The sequence below is a fragment of the Ambystoma mexicanum genome, chromosome 6q, assembly GCF_040938575.1.
Source record: "Ambystoma mexicanum isolate Mex_15411 chromosome 6q, UKY_AmexF1_1, whole genome shotgun sequence".
NCBI classification, from domain to species: Eukaryota; Metazoa; Chordata; class Amphibia; order Caudata; family Ambystomatidae; genus Ambystoma; species Ambystoma mexicanum.
The window spans coordinates 819,104,900-819,127,602 of NC_090937.1; the positions used below are offsets into that span (position 1 = coordinate 819,104,900).

At 42.8% G+C, this 22,703-nt stretch overlaps 1 protein-coding gene across 10 annotated transcripts in view; it reads left to right on the plus strand.

Annotated features, from left to right (window-relative positions):
• RAPGEF2 (Rap guanine nucleotide exchange factor 2) overlaps positions 1 to 22,703 on the plus strand; it is a 1,671,940-nt gene that overhangs the window by 957,439 nt on the left and 691,798 nt on the right. For all 10 annotated transcript variants that reach the window (XM_069631345.1, XM_069631346.1, XM_069631352.1 and 7 more), the window contains one exon: positions 17,537 to 17,612. In XM_069631345.1, the coding sequence (XP_069487446.1) occupies positions 17,537 to 17,612 (76 nt within the window). The remainder of the gene's footprint in view (positions 1 to 17,536; positions 17,613 to 22,703) is intronic.

Here is a 22,703-nt window from a genome sequence, read left to right on the forward strand (position 1 = left end):
CTGGTTAGTATCTCTGGATCTTCAGGATGCTTATTTCCATGTGCCAGCTCAAAGGGGCCAGAAACGATTCACCCGTGGTGGACGGGGAAAAGGTACAAAAACCGCAGCAGCAGGTGCCGCTTTACCCTCGGCATCTGTGTCAGCTTCTTCTAAACCCCTCTGAGGTCTCCCTTCACAAGACAACAGTAGGGGGCAGGGTAACTCAACTTCAGGACTGGTTAGTATCTCTGGATCTTCAGGATGCTTATTTCCATGTGCCAGCTCAAAGGGGCCAGAAACGATTCACCCGTGGTGGACGGGGAAAAGGTACAAAAACCGCAGCCGCCGCTTTACCCTCGGCATCTGTGTCAGCTGCTTCTAAACCGGTACCTGTAGCGAAGAGGAACAAGGGTTGGTATTCTCCTAACTTCCTAGTACCAAAGAAGGACGGAGGACTTGAAGGAATTGAACAAATTCCTCAGGAAAGACAAGTTCAAGATGGTAACCCTTTACTAGATCCTCCAGGCCCTCCAGCTTCAGGACTGGTTAGTATCTCTGGATCTTCAGGATGCTTATTTCCATGTGCCAATCCATCTCAAACACAGGAAATACCTGAGGTTCACAATTGGCAACTCTCAATATCAATTTCGAGTTCTGCCATTTGGGCTGACCTCCCTCCTGTCGGTCTTCACCAAGCTAATGTCAGTAGTGGCTGCAAGTCTAAGCAGGGAAGAGATCCACGTCTACCCCTACCTAGACGATTGGTTGATCAGAGCAGTATCTTTTGAACAAGCTCAGATCCAGCTAGATTATGTCTGCCACTTCCTTCACAAGCTGGGCTTCTCCCTCAACTTAAAGAGGTCTCAGATGATAACCATCACAGAGACTCCAGTGCATTGGAGCAGTCCTGGACACTTCCCTGGGGAAAGCCTCGCCACCAGAGGTGAGGACTCAAGATATTCTACAGATGGTCACCAAGTTTCAAAATGCCCAACGTCTACCAGCCTTAGACGTTTTGAGGTTGCTAGTCCTCATGGCATCCTGCATCTTCCTTGTGCCAGAGGCTCGCCTGAGAATGAGATCCCTCCAGTGGGCATTAAGAACCCAATGGTCGCAATTCTCAGGAAGAATGTCAGATCTCCTTCAAGTCCCAGACAGAGTGGCTCGAGACTTTCAGTGGTGGGACTGTCAGGAGAACATCTTGAAAGGAGAACACTTTTGGCAACCAGGGCCGGAGATAACAGTAGTCACGGATGCCTCACTAACAGGGTGGGGAGCCCATGCCAACGACTTGACCATCAGCGGTCGTTGGTCTCCATCAGATTCCAGACTACACATCAACCTGTTGGAGCTGAGAGCAATCAGACTAGCGCTGAAGGCTTTTCTGCCATCTGTACAGGGGAAGAATGTCCTAATAATGACTGACAACACAGTGGCCATGCACTACCTCAACAAAAGAGGAGGAGTAGGATCACTGCCACTGTGCAGAGAGGCGATGCAGCTCTGGTTTTGATCAATTCAAAAAGGAATCTCTATCGGCAGTTCACTTAGCCGGAGAGAAGAACTTGACAGCGGACGCTCTGTGCAGGCAGAGCACAGTCTCCCACAAGTGGGAGCTAGCTCAGGAAGTCCTTCAAGAGATCTTTGCCCTTTGGGGAACCCCTCAAGTGGATCTGTTCGCCACCAGTATCAACAGGAAGACCGATCAGTTTTGTTCAAGGGAATTTCCCCCCCCCCCCTGAGAGGAGCTCTAGGGGACGCGTTCGTAGTAGACTGGCAGTTTCCACTTCTATACGCGTTTCCTCCAGTCCCTGTCATTCCTCAGATGATAAGGAGGTTGAGAAGATTCCGGAAGTCTATGATCCTAATTGCCCCGGATTGGGCCAGGAGAACGTGGTACCCGGACCTTCTGGACATGTCCATCTGCCCTACGATTCGTCTTCCGCAAAGAGATTATCTTCTCTCGCAGAAGGGAGGCCAGGTTCTCCATCCAGACATCAGAACCCTCAACCTTCACGCTTGGTTTCTGAAAGGTTGAGATACAAGGATTGGGACCTCCCGGATGACGTCATGGAGGTGTTGCTTTCAGCTAGAAGGCCAGCAACAAAGACTTTTTATGCCGCTGCCATTGGAACAGATTTTGCAGCTAGTGTAGAGAAAAGAATATTGAACCCTTTTCATGCAGTACACCAATGGTGTTCTCTTATTTGCTGTATTTGGCGAATTCAGGTCTTCAAGTTGGTATGGTCAAGGGCTACCTCGCAGCGCTGTCAATCTTGAAGCGCCCTGCGGAGGAGCCATCATATTTCAAATTACCCCTAGTAATCCAATTTCTGAAAGGGTTAACTAATGTCTATCCCCCAAAGCCGTTCCAAGTTCCCTTGTGGGACTTAAATCTAGTCTTACATTTTCTGATGGATACTCCTTTTGAACCACTCCATTCTTGTTCATTAAGATTTCTCACCCTTAAAACAGTCTTCCTAGTGGCTCTAACATCTGCCAGAAGAGTGAGTGAATTACAAGCTCTATCTTGCAAACCTCCTCATACAATTTTTCACAAAGACAAAGTTGTTTTACAAGTGAAGTCCAATTTCCTCCCAAAGGTGGTCTCTGAGTTCCACTTCACTCAGAAAATAACCTTACCTTCATTCTAAGCTGCTTCCCATCCAGGGAAAGAGGCACAGAGGCTACATAGGCTGGATCCAAGGCGTGTCTTGAGTTTTTATATCAACAGACTTGCTAGAATAAGGCAAGCAGACCAACTGTTTGTAGGTTATGTAGGACACAAATTAGGATTGCCAATCACAAAACAGACCATTTCAAGATGGATTATTTTAGCCATTCTAGAATGCTACAAATTGGCTGGGAAAGAGCCCCCTCAACACCTTAGGGCTCATTCAACCAGGGGTATCGCAGCCTCTTCGGCTCTCCAAAGAGGGGTACCGATTCGGGACATATGTGCGGCTGCTACATGGTCGTCTGCACATACAAAATTCTGTAGTCTTGATTCCTCCTCTAGCCAGGAGACAAGATTTGGCAAAGCTGTGTTACATTCTGTTCATTCTTAAAGGGGAATATTCCAATTTTACTCCCACCTCCTCTTTCACACCACTTCTATGGGAGTCTATCAATATAAGGAATACGTCAGAGGACACAATCCCTTCGAAGAACAAGTTACTTCTTACCTTGAAACGTTCTTTCGATGGGATGTTTCTCCGATGTATTCCTTATCGCCCCTCCCATCCATCCCTGCAGTAAAACTTCGCTTGTAGTTGCAGTTTACGCTCCTTCAAGGTCAATAACCAATTCATGCACAGCTAATTTCAAGCTTCAAAACGGAACTGAGCAACGGCCGCTGCGCAAGTCTATTTATACGCACAATGATGTCGGCGCCGGGACGGAGGCTGTCCCAGCTCGAGGGACGTCGACGCGCAGCGCTCTCTACTGAAAACATTTCCGAGGCCAGCGTGCTGGAATGTAATCTATCAAGATAAGGAATACGTCGGAGGAACATCCCATCGAAAGAACGTTACAAGGTAAGAAGTAACTTGTTCTTCTAATGTAGTTGGGGCCAGTTGTGATAGACTACTAACGAATATAGAAACAGGCACGACGCAGTGGGGCAAATTTCAATTCCCAAAGGAGGAAAGTGAATTAGTTGAAAAAGGCAGTGTTTTAGCAGCTCCTTTACAAACGGAGAGCATTACCGATCTTTGCTCCAGGGTATTAATGGATGAGACTGGAGAAACTGCAAACAAATTTCATTTTGGGACGGGTAAGCGTCCCCTGTTGTCTTAGTAAGTGATTCAGTGGCCTGTGGAGCAAGGAGGTTTTAAAACTTAGACTCTTAGTTATATCATCGTTCTGAAACCCTCCAACATGCGGCATGCTCTGAAAAAGATGATCATGAAATACCAGTGTGGGCTACCATGGAGCAATCTACTATGAAAGGAGTAGGTAACGGGACATGCCATAACTTGAAACCGACTGCTGCGAGAGCTACACTAGTGGAGATGGTTCAAACTACACGTAGGGAATGGTTGAACACATTAATTTGCATACAAATCAGATAATTTGATTATTCTGATCAGAAATGCTTTGTATATTCAAGAGTTTAATTTGATAGTAATATAAGATACAATATCATTTTGTCTTCTGTAATACTGGATTTAAAGATTGTTGTCATCTCTTCATAGCACATACTAGATAAGCAAATACACTATCTGTATATCCAGTTTAATATTGAGCAATTAATCTGTACTTACTAAGTAGGTGTTCAGATTAGTGTCGCAGAATGATTGAATTGAAAGACTTTCAGTTCAAAACAGAGTAGGTGCCGGTACTGTGTGACTTAGCTATCAAGTTACAAGACTTATGTTGTCCATATTTGAAATTTGTGCTCAATTCGCGTAGAAATATATTATGTGTTTATCTAGATTGATATTGTGCAACTAATCTGTATTTAGCCTGTAGGTAATCATATTAATTCAGCAGAGTTATTGACAATGTTCTTTCACTTAGCCTCATACCATTTGAAGATGATGTTTGGACACTGAAACAGCTACTAATAGGAGTTAGAAAAGGAGCATCTAGACTTCGCACCATGACCGTGATGAAATTAACAGTTGTTGAAATACGTTCTACTTCACTACCAGCCAATGTGTGTCAATGATCATTGTAAAATGGCTGCCATTGCATTAAAAGATGCTTTCCCAGTGCCACGTGACTTGGCTATCTATTCCCTAGACTTTTGCTGTCCATATTTGAAATTTGCGGTCTCTTCACGCAGAGACTCCTCTGTCACTATTTGGATGTTGCTTCACGTGGGAGCAGGATACACGTTTGTCTCAGTCGAATAGGTTTTCCTGAAAACTATCCAGTATGATAAGAAAGAGCAGAATTATACAGACACTTTCAGTCTTCTAATACTAAGCTACTCGTAATGCGTTCTATAACAGATCTCCTCTAGTGAGTCCTTACAAATTAAAGCCTTGGTGTTTTTTTAGATACATTTTTTGACCAACTAAAACAGCAAGGAAACCCATGACTCATTATCAGCAAGAATGATGTAGATGGAAGTTCATTAAACCGTTAAAGAGCTTAAATACACATTTGTTTATACAAAAAAATGTATACATTTAAAATTGTAAACATTACATTTATAGGTTTCACTGGTGAGATACCACACCTGTAAAACTCGAGGTGCAGCTTTAAAGACGGTATTTGTTAATATGCAGTATTTGAGATAATCTGCAGTATTGTATTTGAATGAAAAGCGTGACTTGGTTAGTTCAGTTTTTCTATAAACTCGTAGTTTTGTGCAGCTTCATTTGGGATTATTAATTTTTGGAAAGGATAAACTATAGACAAAAGAGGTCTTTCCTGATCAGTTGATAAGACTAGGTACTATTTAACCTTGAGGTGAGTTTGTATTAATCGCCAAACCTATGATGATTTTGTAAATAAATGAGTTATTAATTAGAATGTTATTCTTTTAATGGCTCACACACCCAGGTTGATGGGAGTGCCTATTATTGCTTTTCCATATTCATTTTGAGGATGTTTTATCCTGCTATGCAAATTATGTCTACAATAGATGTAACCTCACTAATTATTTACCCTGATGAATGTCTAAGAAATTATTGAGGACAGAAACCTGTTGGAAACATAGGCTACACTTGTCAACATTGGACAAGTACGCAGTAATCCATTAATCTGGTGTACATAATTGTGGATGTAATGTCTTTTTTCAGTATATTGTTTATAATGTTTTGATTTGATACCATTTTCTAGTGTTGTATGTTCATAGTTGTTACATTGAAAAATATGCTATAGGGAGTAAGACGGAAAGTGGTTTTAGCTTTGTGTAACCACATGGTGAAGGATGGGGCGGATGGATTTTGATTGTTTGACATATGTTTTTCTAAATTTTATAATGAAAATAATAAAATATATCTTGTGATAATTTTCTCTTTTGAGAGGTTCGATGAGATTATCTTTTCGAAGTAATATGAAGCAGAATAAATCATGTTTATTAAAAGCTCTGTACCTTTGCTGGGGAATCCATGCTCAAGGCCAATTGGGTGCAAAGAGCAATTGCTGAACGAAAGGATGGCATAAGAGTAGTCACTTGGTGGAGGACGGAATACTAATGAGTTTTGATGCAATTCAAGTTGAGGTTGAACTGAAAACGAACGGTTAGTGACTATTTGGACATTTCGGAATCTGTATTCCATGTCCTTCCCCTATTGGTGGATGGAGAAAGTACATTGAGAAAAGGGTGGGTGAAGAGGACCTAAAGGTAGGCTCGGCATATATTCAGGTTAGCCGGTCACAGGAATCGCGTCTGGATGGGGTCAATGTGAAGTAGCATAGACATAAAGAATTACTATATAGTGAATGGGAAATATCTTAAGATGTATACTAATGTGTGGGCACGGGATCTCAGGACTTGCTCGATGCAGCAGAGTTGGCTTCTCCAGTTGTTCCGGATGCAGTTGAAGCAGAGGATGGGTCTTAATGACACACGCTGAAGTTGTGGAGCAGCCCCGCCAATCCCACACACATGTTGTGGTCTTGCTGGAAGGTTCAGTCTTCCTGGTCCAATGCTAGTGAAAAAATGTCTGTTATCCTAGGAATAGTCTTCATCCTTAAATATTTGACAGTGCTGCTTGGATCCACCTTTGTTTAAAATGAGAAAAATGTGGCCTCAGTGGGAGTCGTGTGTGCAAAGGGGGGGATGCCCTATGTAAATGGAAGGACCATAAGGTACCAAAGTTTAGCACCTGTCTGAGAGACTTGATGGACTCGGCAACAATGTAACAAATGTGTTTCCAGGCTGAATGTATGATGCACCAGTATGAGGAAATGTGGCTGAGGTTTGTTAAGTATTGTAAGCAGATACCATTTATATTTAGTTGATTATGAATCTAAAGATGCACTGGGCCCTCTTTTTCTTAGCATGCTTTCTTTCATGCTTTTTATTAAGTGACTCCTTTGGAGGTTTGTTGTAGGAATGGTTTCTGAGAGATATATTAGCATGTTGGGTATTTTAACTGTTAGGACTATTGGTATTTTACTTATGGGATGTGATGCATTTCCAGATTTTAATATTTTGTGAACCCAAATGCATTGACACTTTCCTTAACAGTTTACAGTGGCGTTTATTTATTTTCAGTTAGAGTAATCGAAACATAATGGTGGCCATGTGCTGCGAAGAAGTGCACTCTGGTACTGATTGATTGGCGCGGATAGATTCCAAGGTCATTAGGAAGAGAAGGGTTGTGCACTGTCTGTGGAAACTCCTTTGTCAATAGTTAGTTGCAGGTGTGGTAGGTAATAAGCCCTCTTTTGATAGGAGTGGAAAGATGTATAGAAAAGTGATTCAACAGCCTATGTTTGTATCTGGCGTGGGGCACATTTATTGTTGTGCTGCTCAGTGTTTGTGTGTATTTACAACTGAATACTTTCTTGTTACTGCGTAAATAAATGAGAATACTTTTTTTCAAGATGATGATTATTCCAAGCATAAATCACATTAATCTAGCAGTAAATGATTAAATCAAACAGTCTACATGTGTTTGGTTCCTACAGGTGGCACTTCATCAGTACTGTGAAAGATATTCCATTTTGATGATTGAATTATAAGTGCACACTAGGGACGTCATGTCTAATCTCATGTCCCCTCTCTCTGTACATTCTCAGCCCACAATTTTGGGCATTAAATAGACAGCGATTTCTCAAAACTCTAACTTTATTTAAAGAACCAAGTCAACTTCAAACTAAGGTTGCCTCCAGCTTTATACCAAGGAAATCACCACAATGTTATGTAATCATAAACAATTAGTCAGAAAAACACTTTTTCCTGCATAAGAATCTTGCTACTTCAAAGTATTAATTTCCATATTCAATTCTAGGTATATATTATATAAAGGTACTTGAACAAATGGCATTTGTAAACATGTATTCCTTTTACTTGACTCCCCTATATAAATCTGGGGTTTTGAATGTATTGGCTATGTGCCGGCCATTTAAGTGTAGGCAAGAACAAATAACAACGGACTCCTACAAGTATGGATTAGGAAAATACACTCTTCTATGAACACGTTTGGTCTTTTCAAAATGTTCATCTTTCTGTGAACATGTGTATGTAGCTTTCAATCTATATAGATGCATAGTTTTCAATCTTTTTCTATTTCTTTGCCTTCCGCTCTGAGTTTTTGGGCCGGAAGTGTAATATTCTCCAGTAACGGTGCATTTTTCAAGATAAGCGACTTCAGGGGTTTAACGCTTTGCATGATTTTCCATGAATAGGATGAATTTTCTGTACTCATTTCTGTTGTGTGAACATATAATTTATGACTAGACTTACATCAGCCGCAAATATGCCTGATATCACATTAGGCAATAGTATTTCATGAGAACGCTATGGCCTGTGTGATTCTATTTTGGCATGAGCCAGGGATTCTATTGAATGGTGCTTAATTTGGCAAAAACACTCCTGCATTTAAGTCGCACCAAAGGCTGTCCATTTTAAATTGCACTTCTCAATACAAAAATGCATTGCATTTTAAGGAATTGACATCTCTCTGTGGTACTAAATTCAAATTGGGGGCTACAGGGCACCATATTTAACACGCTTCCTGTGTCTTTGTCACATTGCCATTCTCCCCTTTGATTCCCAGCCCCTTTGTTTTAGCATATATAATACTATCAGCAATTTGGAGTCATATTGGGTTTTCTGTACTTTCATTTCAAATGCAGATTCTTATTTTTGGAGAAACTGCTTGGACCTTCAATCTGGAGCTGATGCATCAGCAAAGTCCTTTTCAGCTTGATGCCTGGAAACCAATTTCCAATAGCCTGCTCCCAGGTTCCTGAAAGAGCTCTTCTCTACGGCATGCCTGGAAACCAGTTGCCAATGAGTCTCGCCTCTCTTCCCCAGACGCCTCTTTTCAGTTGTATTCAGAAGTATTCTTCAGTTTTTATCTCCCAATATTAATAATCCCTCCATTCTGTGTGCAAGCTATTTTATATCTTCAGCTCCTGCCCACATCTTCTAACTAAGGTGCAGCTTTCACCAGTTCCATGACTGCAAAGGTGGATGGGAATTTCACTTCTCCTGTTATAAAGAGGCCTGTCCTTTATTTTAATGTAACTTTGGATGTGACTGTGCGAGTTTAATAAAATATAGATAAATATAATTTGTAAATTAGAAGGAACAATTCAAGACGTTAAACGTTCTAGTATTTTCAGAGATACTCATTTATTTTAATTTTGTCCCATTTCGACCCAGGCGATTTTTATGTAGGTTATAAGAAATAATTTTTAGCTATGATCTGCAATTTGTTTTAAGATGGTAGGACCTTTGTTTCTAAAGAGATGATTTTTCAAGTGGTTGCATTTTTTTACTTCAAATGCACACCCATATTTTCTTCCATTTTACAAGAATTTGAAGTCAAATGAATGCCAATTTCGTACTGCAGGTGCCACTGGTGACCCCTGGAAAGTGGGCTCTCTTCCATTTCATTGACATCATAAGCTCAACATGACTTTTTTTTCCAGACTCTAGTCGTAAAACCATGTTTACTTTAAATCGGTTTGAAGAAGCCCTGCTCTGCATGCAAGTCTTACTTGAACTAAAGTCTTAAGTCATGATCTGTGGTTCTATGACAAATATTCCTAAGGTTGTGGCTGCTGGAGTGAGGAGAATCCTGTTGACTTGTTGAGGCATGTTCCATTTCAAGTTAAATAAAATTCAATGTTATTCAAAATCAAATTAAATGCCTATAAATCAAGAGGCAATGATTGAAAATGAATAAAAGGTAATTTTCTATTAGAATTCACAAGTGCACCTCTTGCTCTATAATTACGTTTTCACAAGAGTTCACCATTGAAAGTAAAGGAACACATTTTAAAATGTCTCTACCCAGGACATCTGCATCATAGGTATATGCTGAGAAATCAAGTTCTTTTTAAGCTTCAGGGATGTGAAAATAAGTGTTCTAGGATCCAGGCTGCATTTATTTCTTATATCCAAACTCCAGATGCTTTGGCCTCAGTATTTTTCTACATATGGCAACAGTTCCAACTTCCATATGCATTTCTCTGCATGGCCGTACATACTGATCAGGCAATAATATTAGAATCAATACATGATTAGCATTTGTCTCTTTAAAGCGTGAAATCAAGCCTTTACCATGTAGAACGTTTCTGTTTAAATGTATGCAGTTCTCTAGTGTATTCGGCATTGACAAGCCGGTCTCTGCAATTACTTTTTAAGGCCTCTGAAATGGTTGCAGTTCATCTCTCAGGTGTGCATGCAGTTACTTCCACCTCCATTTTACAGGAGCACACTACTCATCCTGGCAATGAGCAACATGCGCAACTCGACAGGAGGCATAGTTTTGTAAACGGTGCCTCTCTCGCTCTATAGGGCACTTAATGTTGTCCGTTTACTACAGGGGTTGGTCTTTCTCGTCAAAGTTCCCCACAGTACTGAACATTTAAGAAGGATGCTGGAAAAAAATGGAAGAAGAAAGTGTATCTGTAAATTTGATACTTGCAGAAAAAGAAGAAAAAAAGTCCGGGAGTGCAATCTAAACATCAGAGGTGGTTATCATCATGTCCGCCCCTCTCGGTTGAAAGTGCTTCAAGACAATGAAAAAGAGAAAACATCAATGTTTGGAGACTGCATGTAAAAATAAGAATATTTTATCATATGGGCCAAAAAGGTAAAAAAGCAAGCACAAAAGGGGTAGTTTTAAGTGGATCATGTTGGAGTCAATTTTGCTAACGGATTTCAAACTTTTCATTTTAAATGATGCATGCTGGTAGAGTGTGTATACTAAGCCGGGTGGTGGGAAATAAATTACAAGAAATGCGTGACATTCAAAAAATAGGTAGCTAACCAATGATATTTGAAAGGAAATTATTTGTAAAGCATGATTAATGTATCCTTTATATAAGAATAGATTCCCCTGATGCACCTACAGTGTCTGAATGACCATACGCTCATCTGTTTCCTGCAACCCTGCGGAATCCTTCTCCCCCTGGAGTGTCCATCTTTACATCTACCCGACCATGGACACTTGTGTGTCTTCTGAGTATTCCAATATTATGCACAATGCTCATTCCAGGTTTCACCATACAGAACATCTGAAATTATCTTTTGCCTTTAGAAATCAACCATGTGATGTTAGTATGATTCCATCCATTTGCGTACACTGTCATACACAATTAACTTTGTTACCTGTGTGATAAACGTAGCATTCTTTACAAGTAATGATCTTTTGGGCATTATAAGATAAGGCTCACAGTTTTGATATACTTTTTTTAACGTTTCTGTTGCTATTTTACTTTATTTTGTGGTAATTTTATCAGTGTTTATACATTTTATTGTGTACTAACATTGTTATGATATATTTTATTCAGATAGCGCCTATACACAATGTGTTTCAAAGCGCTTGAAGGCCAGGGAGGGAACAAGGGGAAATACAATGACATTCTTACAGGCCATGAACAATAAGGATGTGAAATTAACTCTCGTACTCGGCCTGAGTAGTGCTAAGGCATAGATAAGGAAGGGAGGGGGAGAGTGGGAAGGAAATGGAAACAGACAGACGACTACCGTACTAGGCCTCACGACATTTCTGTTAGACCGTGAGAAAAACAAAAGGTGAGGGAGAGGTGTGCAGAAAGGGAGGGGAGGAACAAAACAAGCGACTATAGCACTAGGCCCGACACCATTTCAGATAGTGCTGGAGGTGGGGTGGGAAAAGGGAGAAAGGGAGAGGAGGAGAGAACAGAGAGTAAACAGTCAAAAGAGTGGAGAAGCAAGAGGGGAGAGCGAATACAATTGCAGAAGTCAGTAGTAACAGATAATGTTGAAAGCCAGGATACAAGATGAAGAAGGGAACAGCACGTTTCAGGGCCACCGTGAGCATAGGATGCAAAGGAAGTCCGGCATGAAAGTTGAGAAAGGGTGACACACTGTGAATCAATGAACCCCATAAAAGTTGAATCCAGCATTGGCCACAAGACGGTGATGGTGAAACCAGAATGTATCAGGACAGACTCCTGCAGAAGTATGCTGGAGGGGGAGCAGGGTAGAAGAATCAAACAAAATGTGCCACACTTGTGTACGACAAGGAAGGGGGGCACAAGGGAACATCACAGGGGTACCAGAGGGGGATCCCAGAGAGTGGTGCGTAGTTGTGTCTGGATCCTAGTTATGGAACAGCAGAGACTGGTGCAACAGATCCGTGTGGAGGTGCCTTGGCAGAGCAGTATGTTGTTGTGGGCACTACAACAAAGCCCACAGGTGTGCTTTGGTCTGTTCCTTGGGTGCATGCAGGGCACAGGTCGAGGGAACTCGCGGGAGGACGTCGCCCACCCACTTTTTTAGAAAAGACAGACATCCTCACCCATGTATATTTAAGGAATTTAAATACACAATACTTTGCTGCCTGCAGCCGGTATTTGTGAAAGGAGCGCAGAGAGGAGCTGGGTCTCGAACGTAGGTTGGCGGGCTGAAAGACGAGACACTTGGAGCTCAGAGCCATAGACTAGTGAACCGGGTACCCTGAAATGGCTCATATTGGCAGGCCTTTCAATGGGCTGGGGCCGAGCCCCAGCAAGCTCCAAAATCTTGTTTTGAGGCGGGGCCCTGCTGGGGCCCACTAGTCTCCCCTGGCAGCCCCGGCCACTACATAACAAGGATTTTTTTATAAAGCCCGAGAGCTTCAGGCTTCAGAAAAAATACCTGTGATCCATAATGGTGGCACCGCACCTGCGAGGCATCCCTTCAGTGAAGATATGCCCGTGGGTCAGCGCCACCATTATGGAGAGAAACGTGAGGATGATGAAGCAGAGGCCCTGTTTTCTAAATACTGAAGCTCCTGCACATTCACAGGAGTTTGTCTTCAGGCCTCACCATTTCAGCCTCACTGGTGACGCTCCCATTCCCCCCCAGCTGGTGAGCGGCAGCGTCACCACTAAGGCTGAATAGGCAAGGCGCTGTCCCCTGCCAGGGAAGCCGATAGAAAATAAATGCAGAGATCTGCACCCTCTCCCCCATGCGGAGAGGGTGCTGATCTCTAGAAAAGGCTGCCTGGCAGGGGCGCCAGTAGCCCATTGAGCCGGGCTTGTCAGTGGGGTGTGGCGGCCTGCTGCCCCATCAAGCCACGCCCCTCTGACAAGCTCCGGCTCATTTAGCAGTGCCACTTAAGGCACTGGCATCCCCCTACGCATTGCAGCAAGTATTTACACACAAATGAAATGTTTACACTAGCCCAGGGGTCTGCAACCTGTAGCTCTCAATATTTTTTGGAATGAGACTGCCCTGATCCGTCACCATGGACTATGCCTGGCTAAGGATGATGCGAGTTGTAGTCCAAAACATCTGTTGAGCCAGAGTTTACAGAAACCTGCAGTAAACCATTAGAGTGGTCTCATTTTAAAATGAATACCCATCAGGACTTTTACTTTTTTATTAAAACATGTTTTTACATAGTGCTTTAAGACATGTATGTTTGTTTGTTTATTTATAGGGCGCCAGATAACCCTTGAGTAGCTGGGCGCAAAGAATAACAGGTTGCAAATTACGGTTGTTGATATATATTATATACAGTAACTACATTATGTACATTCTTTACATGTGAGGATAGAAGGGTGACATATTATAAACAGTAAATACATTATGTACATTTTTACATGTAAGAGTGGAGGGGTATGTAAGCCATCAGATCACAATACACAGGGTCTCAGGTTTCAGAGGTCATTACGTCGAAGCCAAGTGCGGGTATGGTGCCTGCTTAGTTCAACAAGCTACATCCTGCTTGTCCAGGACAAGCAAGGATGTAGCTTTACCCAGTGCTTTAAGTGGGCCGGTGAGGAGAGGGGAGAGGCACACTTAGTATGTCAGGAGGGGACGGAAGAGGAACAGGGAATACTCCCAAACAAAGAATTAGTGAATCAAGATGTGAAAATGAGTTAAGGGAAAAATAATTCCTTTGTATTGGAACATGCTTTTGAGATTCTGTCGTTATAGACTTCTTTTTTAGCTTGGATGATTGCTTTCTTGTAGTTAGTAGCGCAGTTTGAGTTTAAGTTTATTTTCAACTAAAAGGGGTGTGATGCCATAGTTTCAAGCTTCCTTTTTTCCAATCTCAGTTCTTTTAGGTGGGGGGTGAACCAAGTATTGAGGTGGGATTGTTGTTTGCTTTTACATTTCTTCAGTGGGGCAACGGTGTCCATGGCTATGGCCATGGTGTCCTTGTATATTTTGATCATAGTGTCAAGATATTGTCAGGTGTGATGTTTTTACTCGATCTAGTGGGAACAGATTGGTGCCATTATTTTTTCAGTTCTGGGCATCTTGTTAAATGTTAAGTAGAAGTTAATGAGGAAGTGGTCAGTCCAAGGCTGGGGTGTGATTTTGGTGATGGTAGTAGGGCAGTTGGAAGTGGCTACCCAGTTTAATAATCTCCCTTTGTCGTGGGTGGGGGGGTGAGAACTTTTTGGGTGAGGCCATGTCCCTCAAGCATGGTAGAAATAGCTTGTGCTTGTTTGTCATCTGGGTCGTTAAGACCTAGGTTTAGATCACCAAGGATCATTGTCTGGGATGCCTTTTTTGTGTTACTCGCTAAAAGGCTAGATAATTACTCTTCGAATAGGCCTAAGGGCCCTTGTGGCCTGTAAATGAGATAGATAGGGTTTGGCATGGGGATATCTGTAATTTAGCGGTCAGAGGTTCGCAGGATTTTAGGGTGGGCATTGGTGTTAACCTTACATTCAGGTTGGATTTGGCGATGATGGCTAAGCCACCACCTCTGGCGTTAGGGCGGTCTAGTCTTAGTAGTTGGTACTCTTTGGGTATTGCTAGGGAGAGGGCTAGACCTGCTGCGTCGTGTAACCAGGTTTCTGTGACTGCTAGGAGGTCGAGGTTATCTAATGTGAGGAGGTCAGCTATTTCAGTGGCGTGGGCCACGACTGATCTTGCACTAATCAGTGCTCCTGTTATGAAAGTTGTTTTGGGTGGACAGTTGGTGTTAGTGGTTACCAGGGTGGGTTTTTTCGTTAAGGTGTTAACAGGTAATTGTGGGTTAGGTTGCGTTATGCTCCTAGTCTGGTTTATGGGGATGGTGCGACGGTTCAAATAGGCGTTGCTAGGTAACTGCGGTTCGTAGAGGGCAGAGAGTCTAGCATGAAGCCTAGAGTTTCTGTGGAGCGTAGGGCAGGGTAGTCCATAGTTGCCAGTATTAATTGTAATAACAGCAGTGGGACATATGTCGATAGAGTCGTGCTAAAATGCATTCTGCTGGAGCAGAGGATGTTGTACCATATACTGTGAAGTGTAGATAGGTAGGCTGAGAACATAGGAACCCAAGCTGGCACAGTAGGCGGTCACTTGATTAGGGCACAGTGGACTAGGATAAGGGTAAAATCACTATTCAGAGGTTCTAAGTTCGCTAGTGAGGATAGGCAATAGTCGGATTCATGTGCTGTAGTCACAGATCGTAGTGGGCAATACAATGTGATAGACGCATGTGTTCACAATGTTAAGTAAGCATGGTGAAGAGCAAGGTAAAATGTAGGCATTGCAGTACATGATTTTAAGATGTCAGATGCTCTTGCTTCTTAACAATGGATAATGGGTAGTATTGTTATTACCGGATAAAATGGAAACTACCGGTGTACCTCATTGAAACACACAGGGATCATATAAGGGGCACACAGAGCTGCTGCATCCCTTTTTTTGAAAACTCATTAAGATGAAGTGAACAAAGAGCACATTTTGGCGCAAATTGGATCTTCTGAGCTGCACTCCCTAGCACTTGAGATTTTATCTCTCCTCCCACTGACGTGTCCCACCCAATCATTCGTGAGACCTAGCGCCAAGAGGCTGCCAAAACGGTAGCAGTTGGGCTAAACAAGACCACTTTTCTTTACGTTACACACAAGGAGCTCGGCTGCCAAAGCAAATCTTCAGCATTTCATTTTTTTTTAAAACTTTCGGAGGAAAGGTTATGCTGGCCTTGTTGGACGTCAAAAACATATATAATTCTCATACATGCCATCATTATCCATTCCATGCGGAAGATGGTAGTGAAGTGCTAGTTTTAACTTTTCGTTCTAGGACTTGTATTCATTCTTTGATTTGTAGTCCTGGGTTTACAAAGTTAGTCAAAACTGGACTGGTGTCTCCCAAATGGAATGGATGATTTATTTATCTCTGGAGTCTCAGAAGATTCTCGTCTTACTTTTAATTTCCTCAGAGTTCAGATAGTCAATGCTTTTATTTCCAGTCATTTAATTATTGCAATTCAATAGATTTATGACTTCCAAAAACACGTTTGCACAGGCTTCAGTTAATTTAAAATATGGCTGCAAGGTTATGCTTCAGAGATCATATCTCATTGGGACTCATTGGGTATAGCATATAGAAGTCCTCTTGCGTTGCATTGTACATGAAGCTTATTACAATCCTGGCCCTGCTTTTCTTAGAAACCAATCTGTCTTGTAGAAACCCACCTAACGCTAAGGTCATCCTCACCTGGCATACCTACCATCGCCGGTTCAAATATCAAATTTGGGCCTGCCAATCTTTCTCTGTGCAAGCTGCAAAACTGTGGAACGCTTTGTCCTTCTGCATCCCTTAGCTGGGAAAGCGTTTGCCGTTCAAACAGAATTTAAAGACCTTTCTGTTCCCTGGATTGCCTCAATGCCTTGATACCTCTGCTAAGCTAATTGCGCTATACAAGTCCCATTACCATACCACAATGCCATTTAGTTTTTTCCCAATCCATGTTAATCGTTTCCCTCTCAATCCCCTCTAGTATTGACACATGTAGAGAACGTGTAGGGGGGTTTGGGGGAGGCAAAGAAAGCGTTGGTAGTCAAGTGTGGCTAGGTTACTGTAAACGGCAAAGTGGTTTGCTTTTATTGCTCGTTCTTTTTCACTTGTCACTCGGAGCTCCTCATTGTTGAGGTATACCTCTAAAGATCTATTTATGTTCTGTTTGAAGACAGCGACTTGAATGTGCTTATGCTTTCCAAAGTCAAAACGTGAATGAAACATTCTTTCCTCATTGGGTTTGACAAAGCTGACAGCTCAGTTTAATGTTATTGGTTCCATAACGGTATATGCTCATCGAGGGCTTAACCCACAGCATTGCCATAAAGACAGTGTGTCAAATCTAGCGATGCTTGCAAACAATTGCCCATGACCAAGGTCTTTATTTCTTAGGCACGCCAGAGTTTTTCAAATGAGAACTTAATTGAGAATTGGATCCTTGGGTCGAACTTCATTATTGTTGCAGCGTCAGTAGCTTCTCGAGGATCAAGAATGCATTAGCAATTGCAAACTTTGCTGCGGTAATCTCTGATCTGGAGGGAAACCAAATCCTTCTCACGATACTCCGGTTCCTGCAGGATATGTGCTCTTTTTCGTATGCTTCTAATGGTCTTGGGGGGCGCTTGATCGCTCGTTTGGGATTACTTGCAGCTCTGATTTTGCTGAGATTGACTGTGGACTGTTTGTTTTATGTTTCCGCAGTTTTGGCAAGCGGTCTGCAGGAAGCTTCAGGCGTGGCTGTGAATGCATTGTTTTAGAGCCTTCTGAGATGATTGTGGTAAGTAATTTATCAGTGTTCCCATCACAGGATTTCCAACATTTTCTTTGCTTATGTAGAACAAACTTCCTTTACAGGTAGCTTCTTCAGACATGCACTTTGGACAAAATATTAAATAAGAATATCAGACATTGAAGACACAGTTCACCGCATCTAGCTAAAAGTTAGGCGAAAATAGGCCTTATAATTGTTCTTTTATAACGCTGGAGACCAGTTTCTAAGTGTGAGACCGGGATTCGAACCTGTGTTGTGTTATCTTGCTTCCAAGACAAACGAGTTGACCCTGAGCTAACCATCCAACCTAATGATGAAAGTAATGCAAAATGTCCAGTATAATGTAAAATACCTTACGTTTGACAAAACATTTTTAATGTATTCCTAAGCCTCATGTGTAACTTTTGTTGTATTTTGGGCATGTGTGTAACCACAGCTGTCAACAACTTGTGGTTCTGTGCGCTGTTCATTAGTGTCCTTGGTTGTGTGCCACAATTGATCCCCTATGAGACCAAAACAAAGCTTATCGCCGACCTTCACTGATATTTTGCATCAATTTGGTGCTCATCTGACGTTTATGCTTTTTAACTTTCCAGCCTTAAATATATTCTTTAGATTATTGACGCTATTCACCCACTCGACCTCGTTTTGGTAATTTACATTACGGTTTAGCACGGTGTAAGTTAGTGTGCTGGGCCCTGCCATGCTAAGTGTCCAAGAGAACCTGCATTAGCCTGCCACCCATTAGCTATTGGTCAATTAGCTCATCTGTCTGAGCCAAGAGTAGGAAGCTCCAGATTATCACCCCCTTTCACATTGCATTTGATGTGGCGACTTTGAATGTACGTGAACACTAGAACTCATACTGTACACATAACATTATATGATCAAGCCTGATTTTTAATTGTTCCATCAATAATGATGTTTACGTCCTCCAAAGAGGCCACAATGCATAGTATTTGTTTTAAATTGTATGTGCTGTGGTGGGTCAGAAGGATGACACGTACTCCGACTTTCCATGTTAGTGATATTTTATTAACTGACTAGAGTGCAAACTCCTAACTTTCCCTAAGCTACAGGTCTTTCCTACCCAACAAAACGAATTGGATGCTCGACAGTCGTCAATGAAAGTCCAAAGCAATTTGAGTCCTCTGTCAAAAACTAACTTACTTTGACCCCACCACTATTTAGAATAACTTAAGAACAGGAGATTGACTCCCTTCTCCTGTTACATGGTTCTTCCACCAGCGTCAGTTGAGCAAGGTATGTTCCAACAGTTCTTGGCAGAAATGTTCCGGTAATTATATCCACTCTCCTCTAGTAGACTGAATATTTAATCCATGTCTGGGACTATTATGAGCGTTCCAGTAATGGTTCTTTCTCTTCCTTTATTTATTTGACATGTTTGTAACACCCAGACCCTGGCGTATCACAGGCGTTTGGTAAAGAGTTAACAGATACATTTGAAATGGGCATTAGTCGTATTAATCAAACAGCCACGTTTTTACCAGCGTTTTTAAAGTAGCCTAGGAATGTTTGTTTCTGATGGAGTATTCTTAAGACTTTGGGGCTCATTGCGAGTTTGGTGGTTTCTCGGCAGTAAATCCGCAGCAATGGAACTGAACTTTAATACCGTTACTGCCACTTGCTCTGGCAGTATTAACGCCGGAATACAAGTGGTGGTCTTGGTGGTGTTAGTCCCCATTTAATTGGGGGATTTTGGTGGAATTACCGGAGTGGTGATTCTGTTGAAATTTGGCAGAAAGGTGGCAGATTTACCTTCAGCTCATAGTTGGAGGTGAATCCTCCAACTTACCGCCAAACTTAAGTTGGGCAGTGCGGTAATGCGGCAGTATACGGTATTACCGCTGCATTTTACCACACTTCCCAACTTCTAATGAGGCCCTTTGCCTTGACTCGGATGAATGAGCGTTCCAATTAGGACTCTGTTTCTTCTAGTTTTCTCACTCTTTTATCAGGACTGGGACGAGTATAAGCATTCCAGTAATTGTTACGATTCATCAGATGTCGTCACTTCTCCCTGAGGGGGAGTGCCTTTCCATGAGGCCAGGGAGGCGATACTGCTAACTGATAGTCCCCCTGTAGGTGGTACAATGCAGGAGGATCTCATGGGTAGGGACCCCCCCGTCCCCTTCCCTCAGAGGAGGACGACAAACACCTTTGTAGACTTAAGCACAATATCCCCAACCTAATGTTCCCATACCCTTTAACATCTTCTAACCAGCCTCCACTTAGTAACACTTCCATTTGCTAATGTAGCATTGTACCATTTACTGACTCTAGTACTGAGATGATGATGCAGAAGAATACCTGGGAGGCAGGTACTGACACAAAGAGGATACACGGATGGAAGAGCAGCAATTCCGTGAACTCGGAGGAGTGTTCTAGCCTTCCAGGAAGAAACATACCTGACTTTAAAAACTGTAGAGGGACTTGGCATGATTTCAAGCTGTCCCTGGAGCAACCATGTTTGTGGAAACTTTTCGGCGCAGGATATTTAAAGGTCTGGAGACCGGTATGCCATAAGAGGAGATGCGTCTCTAGCAGGTCTGACTCAAGACCCTGCAAGAAGCTAGCGAGGCAGTAGCATGACCTCCAGGAGGAGGTGGACTGTGAAGTCCGTAACGGGTGCAGAAACTGCAAGGAGCCGCTGCAGCGACCCAGGCACCATCGAAAGACGCCGGAAGATCGAAACAAGGACAGTACAGACTCCAGCAGAGACCAGAGCCTGGCAAGGGATGACCGGTGGTGGCATGAGGGTGCTGGAAACCGAATAACTGCACATAGGTAAACATTTCATGCAGCAGTCCCCTAATTTAAAAGCAAGTACAAGTGAACTGTGCATAAGAGGGAATCTTCCTCATGCAGTGCCAAAACCACTGATCACAAGAGAAGGGTCAAGGACCCCAATGTGAGAGAGTGGGACCTTTGAATCTGAGGATGTCTTCCTTGTGTTGGTGGTAGCCCCAAGGACACTAACCATCAGAAAAGGGTTGAGGATCCCAAGAATAAAGAACAAGCAACAGATTTGAGTCATATTCCTTGTGGCAGTACTTGGTAGGCTAGTGAGCCAAGTGGGCCAACTCAAAGAAGAGGCAAAAGAGAAACTAAGGTCTGAGACCCAATATCAGAGATACCAGTCATCTTCCTTGTGGCCGTACTTGGCAGAAGGTGAACCAAGTGGGCCAAGACAAAGTAGAGGTAAACCAGAATTGGGTGAAAAGGTATGAAGCCTGATGGAAAGAAGGCCAGGGGTAGAGAGTCAGTTGCCCTGGTTCTGATGAACTGCGAGCTAGATACTAGAAGAAGGGAGTCATTCTCCTGGAAGCCGAAAAACGGTTGAAAGTCCAAGAAGACCTGGGGAAGGGAGACATTTCCACCAGGCTGTTTGAAGGTGCAGATAACTCAGACCGGCAGTAAGGTCAGAAAGGGGTCTTGGAAGGAGTACCAGAATGTACTATCAGGGAAAGGGAGTCAGTCATTCCCCTAATACCACGTCAGAAGTATTGTCTGGAATATTACTAGCAGGGGATGGGATCTATTCCCCTGACAGCGTGTGAGACACGTAATTGTTTTGAACTGAATACAACTGTTGCAACAAACAAGGAACTTGAACCCAGGAGAAGGAAGTAATTCCCCTGGGATCGGCAAGAACGATACTACTTTAGTTATAGTTTTTAGTGTGAGGGTCAGAAGCAAGGTTTTCATGACCCAGGCCGGTGGGCATTCTGAGTGAACAGATATCCTGACAGTCAACTTAAATCTTTTAGTTGAAGCAGGGAAGCCTCCTGCCCAGAAATAAGGATAGGTATGTTTTCATTTCTCTCTTTCATTGAATAAAAGTCTTTGCCCACAAATATGACACATTTGTGTCAACCTCCTCCTTTTGCACCCTTGCATTATTCGCTCTTTCTTCAAGTATTCTCATTCCTTTATCTGGCCTGCGATGAGTATAGTTATAATTATACTCATCTCATGACAGAGCATTCCAGCAATGATTCTCTCTTTCTTCAAGTATTCTCGATCCTTTATTTGAACTGGGAAGAGTATAAGCATTCCAGTAATTATTTTCTTTTTTTCTTCAGGTATTCTCACTTCTTTATTGGAAGTGGACGCATATGAGCATTCCAGTAATAATTCTTGCTTTCCTTAAGTATTCTCACTCGTTCATCAGAACTGGGACAAGTATGAGGGTTCCAATTATTACTCTGTCCCCCTGCCGGGTCTCCCGTTTTCCCTGTTAGCTCTATTCCCCAGGGATAATGTCATCAGGCTTGCATGCAACTGGGACCTCTTCCGGTCAGGCTGACCCTGTTCCTTCCTCGTTTCTTCGGACGGTCTCTCCATTCCTTCCTTAGTTCCAAGCTGCTCCAGGGAAAATGGTATCGACATTGTGAACTCCTTTCTGGCTTTGGATACTGAATGCTCCTCTTGGTCTCTCGCGCCACTTGCTTTCCACTGTGCCAAGCGTTGTACTCAACACCCACACACTGCTCCAGCTTCAGACGCTGCCTGTCCTGTCTTTCCTCATGAGCTCTCGCCCAGCTGATTTGAACTTTCCTGCTTTTCACTGCAAAATCCCAGCCAGTTGGTTTCATGACGTTGCCATATGGCTTCCCCAGCAGACTGTCAAAAGTCCTTTTCCTCTGTTGTTCTCAGACTCTGTTGCGCCCTGTGTTTTCTTCATTCCAGTATTACATGAGATTTCCTTTGAAGGTATCACTAATGGACTTGAATGACAATGGTAGACTCTGAGGAATTCTCCTTCCATTTCTTCTGAAGTTGTCTGTAAGGGGGGATTAATGTGCGATTTAGGGAGGTCTTTATTAGAACAGGAGTCCTTGTCCCCAGAGGGCTAGTATCTCCCGGTTAGGTCCCGCTTGCCTCTACCCCTAGGGAGGGCATTGCATAGTGGGCTCACCTCCCTAGCCTCACAGGGAAAGGCTCCCTCCTGGGGAGAAGTGACGGAATCCCACGATTCTTCAAAGTGCCCTGTCTCCACCCACTATGGTGCCTCTCTTACATTTCTTTACTACCTGTCCCAAAAGCATTCAGAATCACAATGCTGTAAATGTC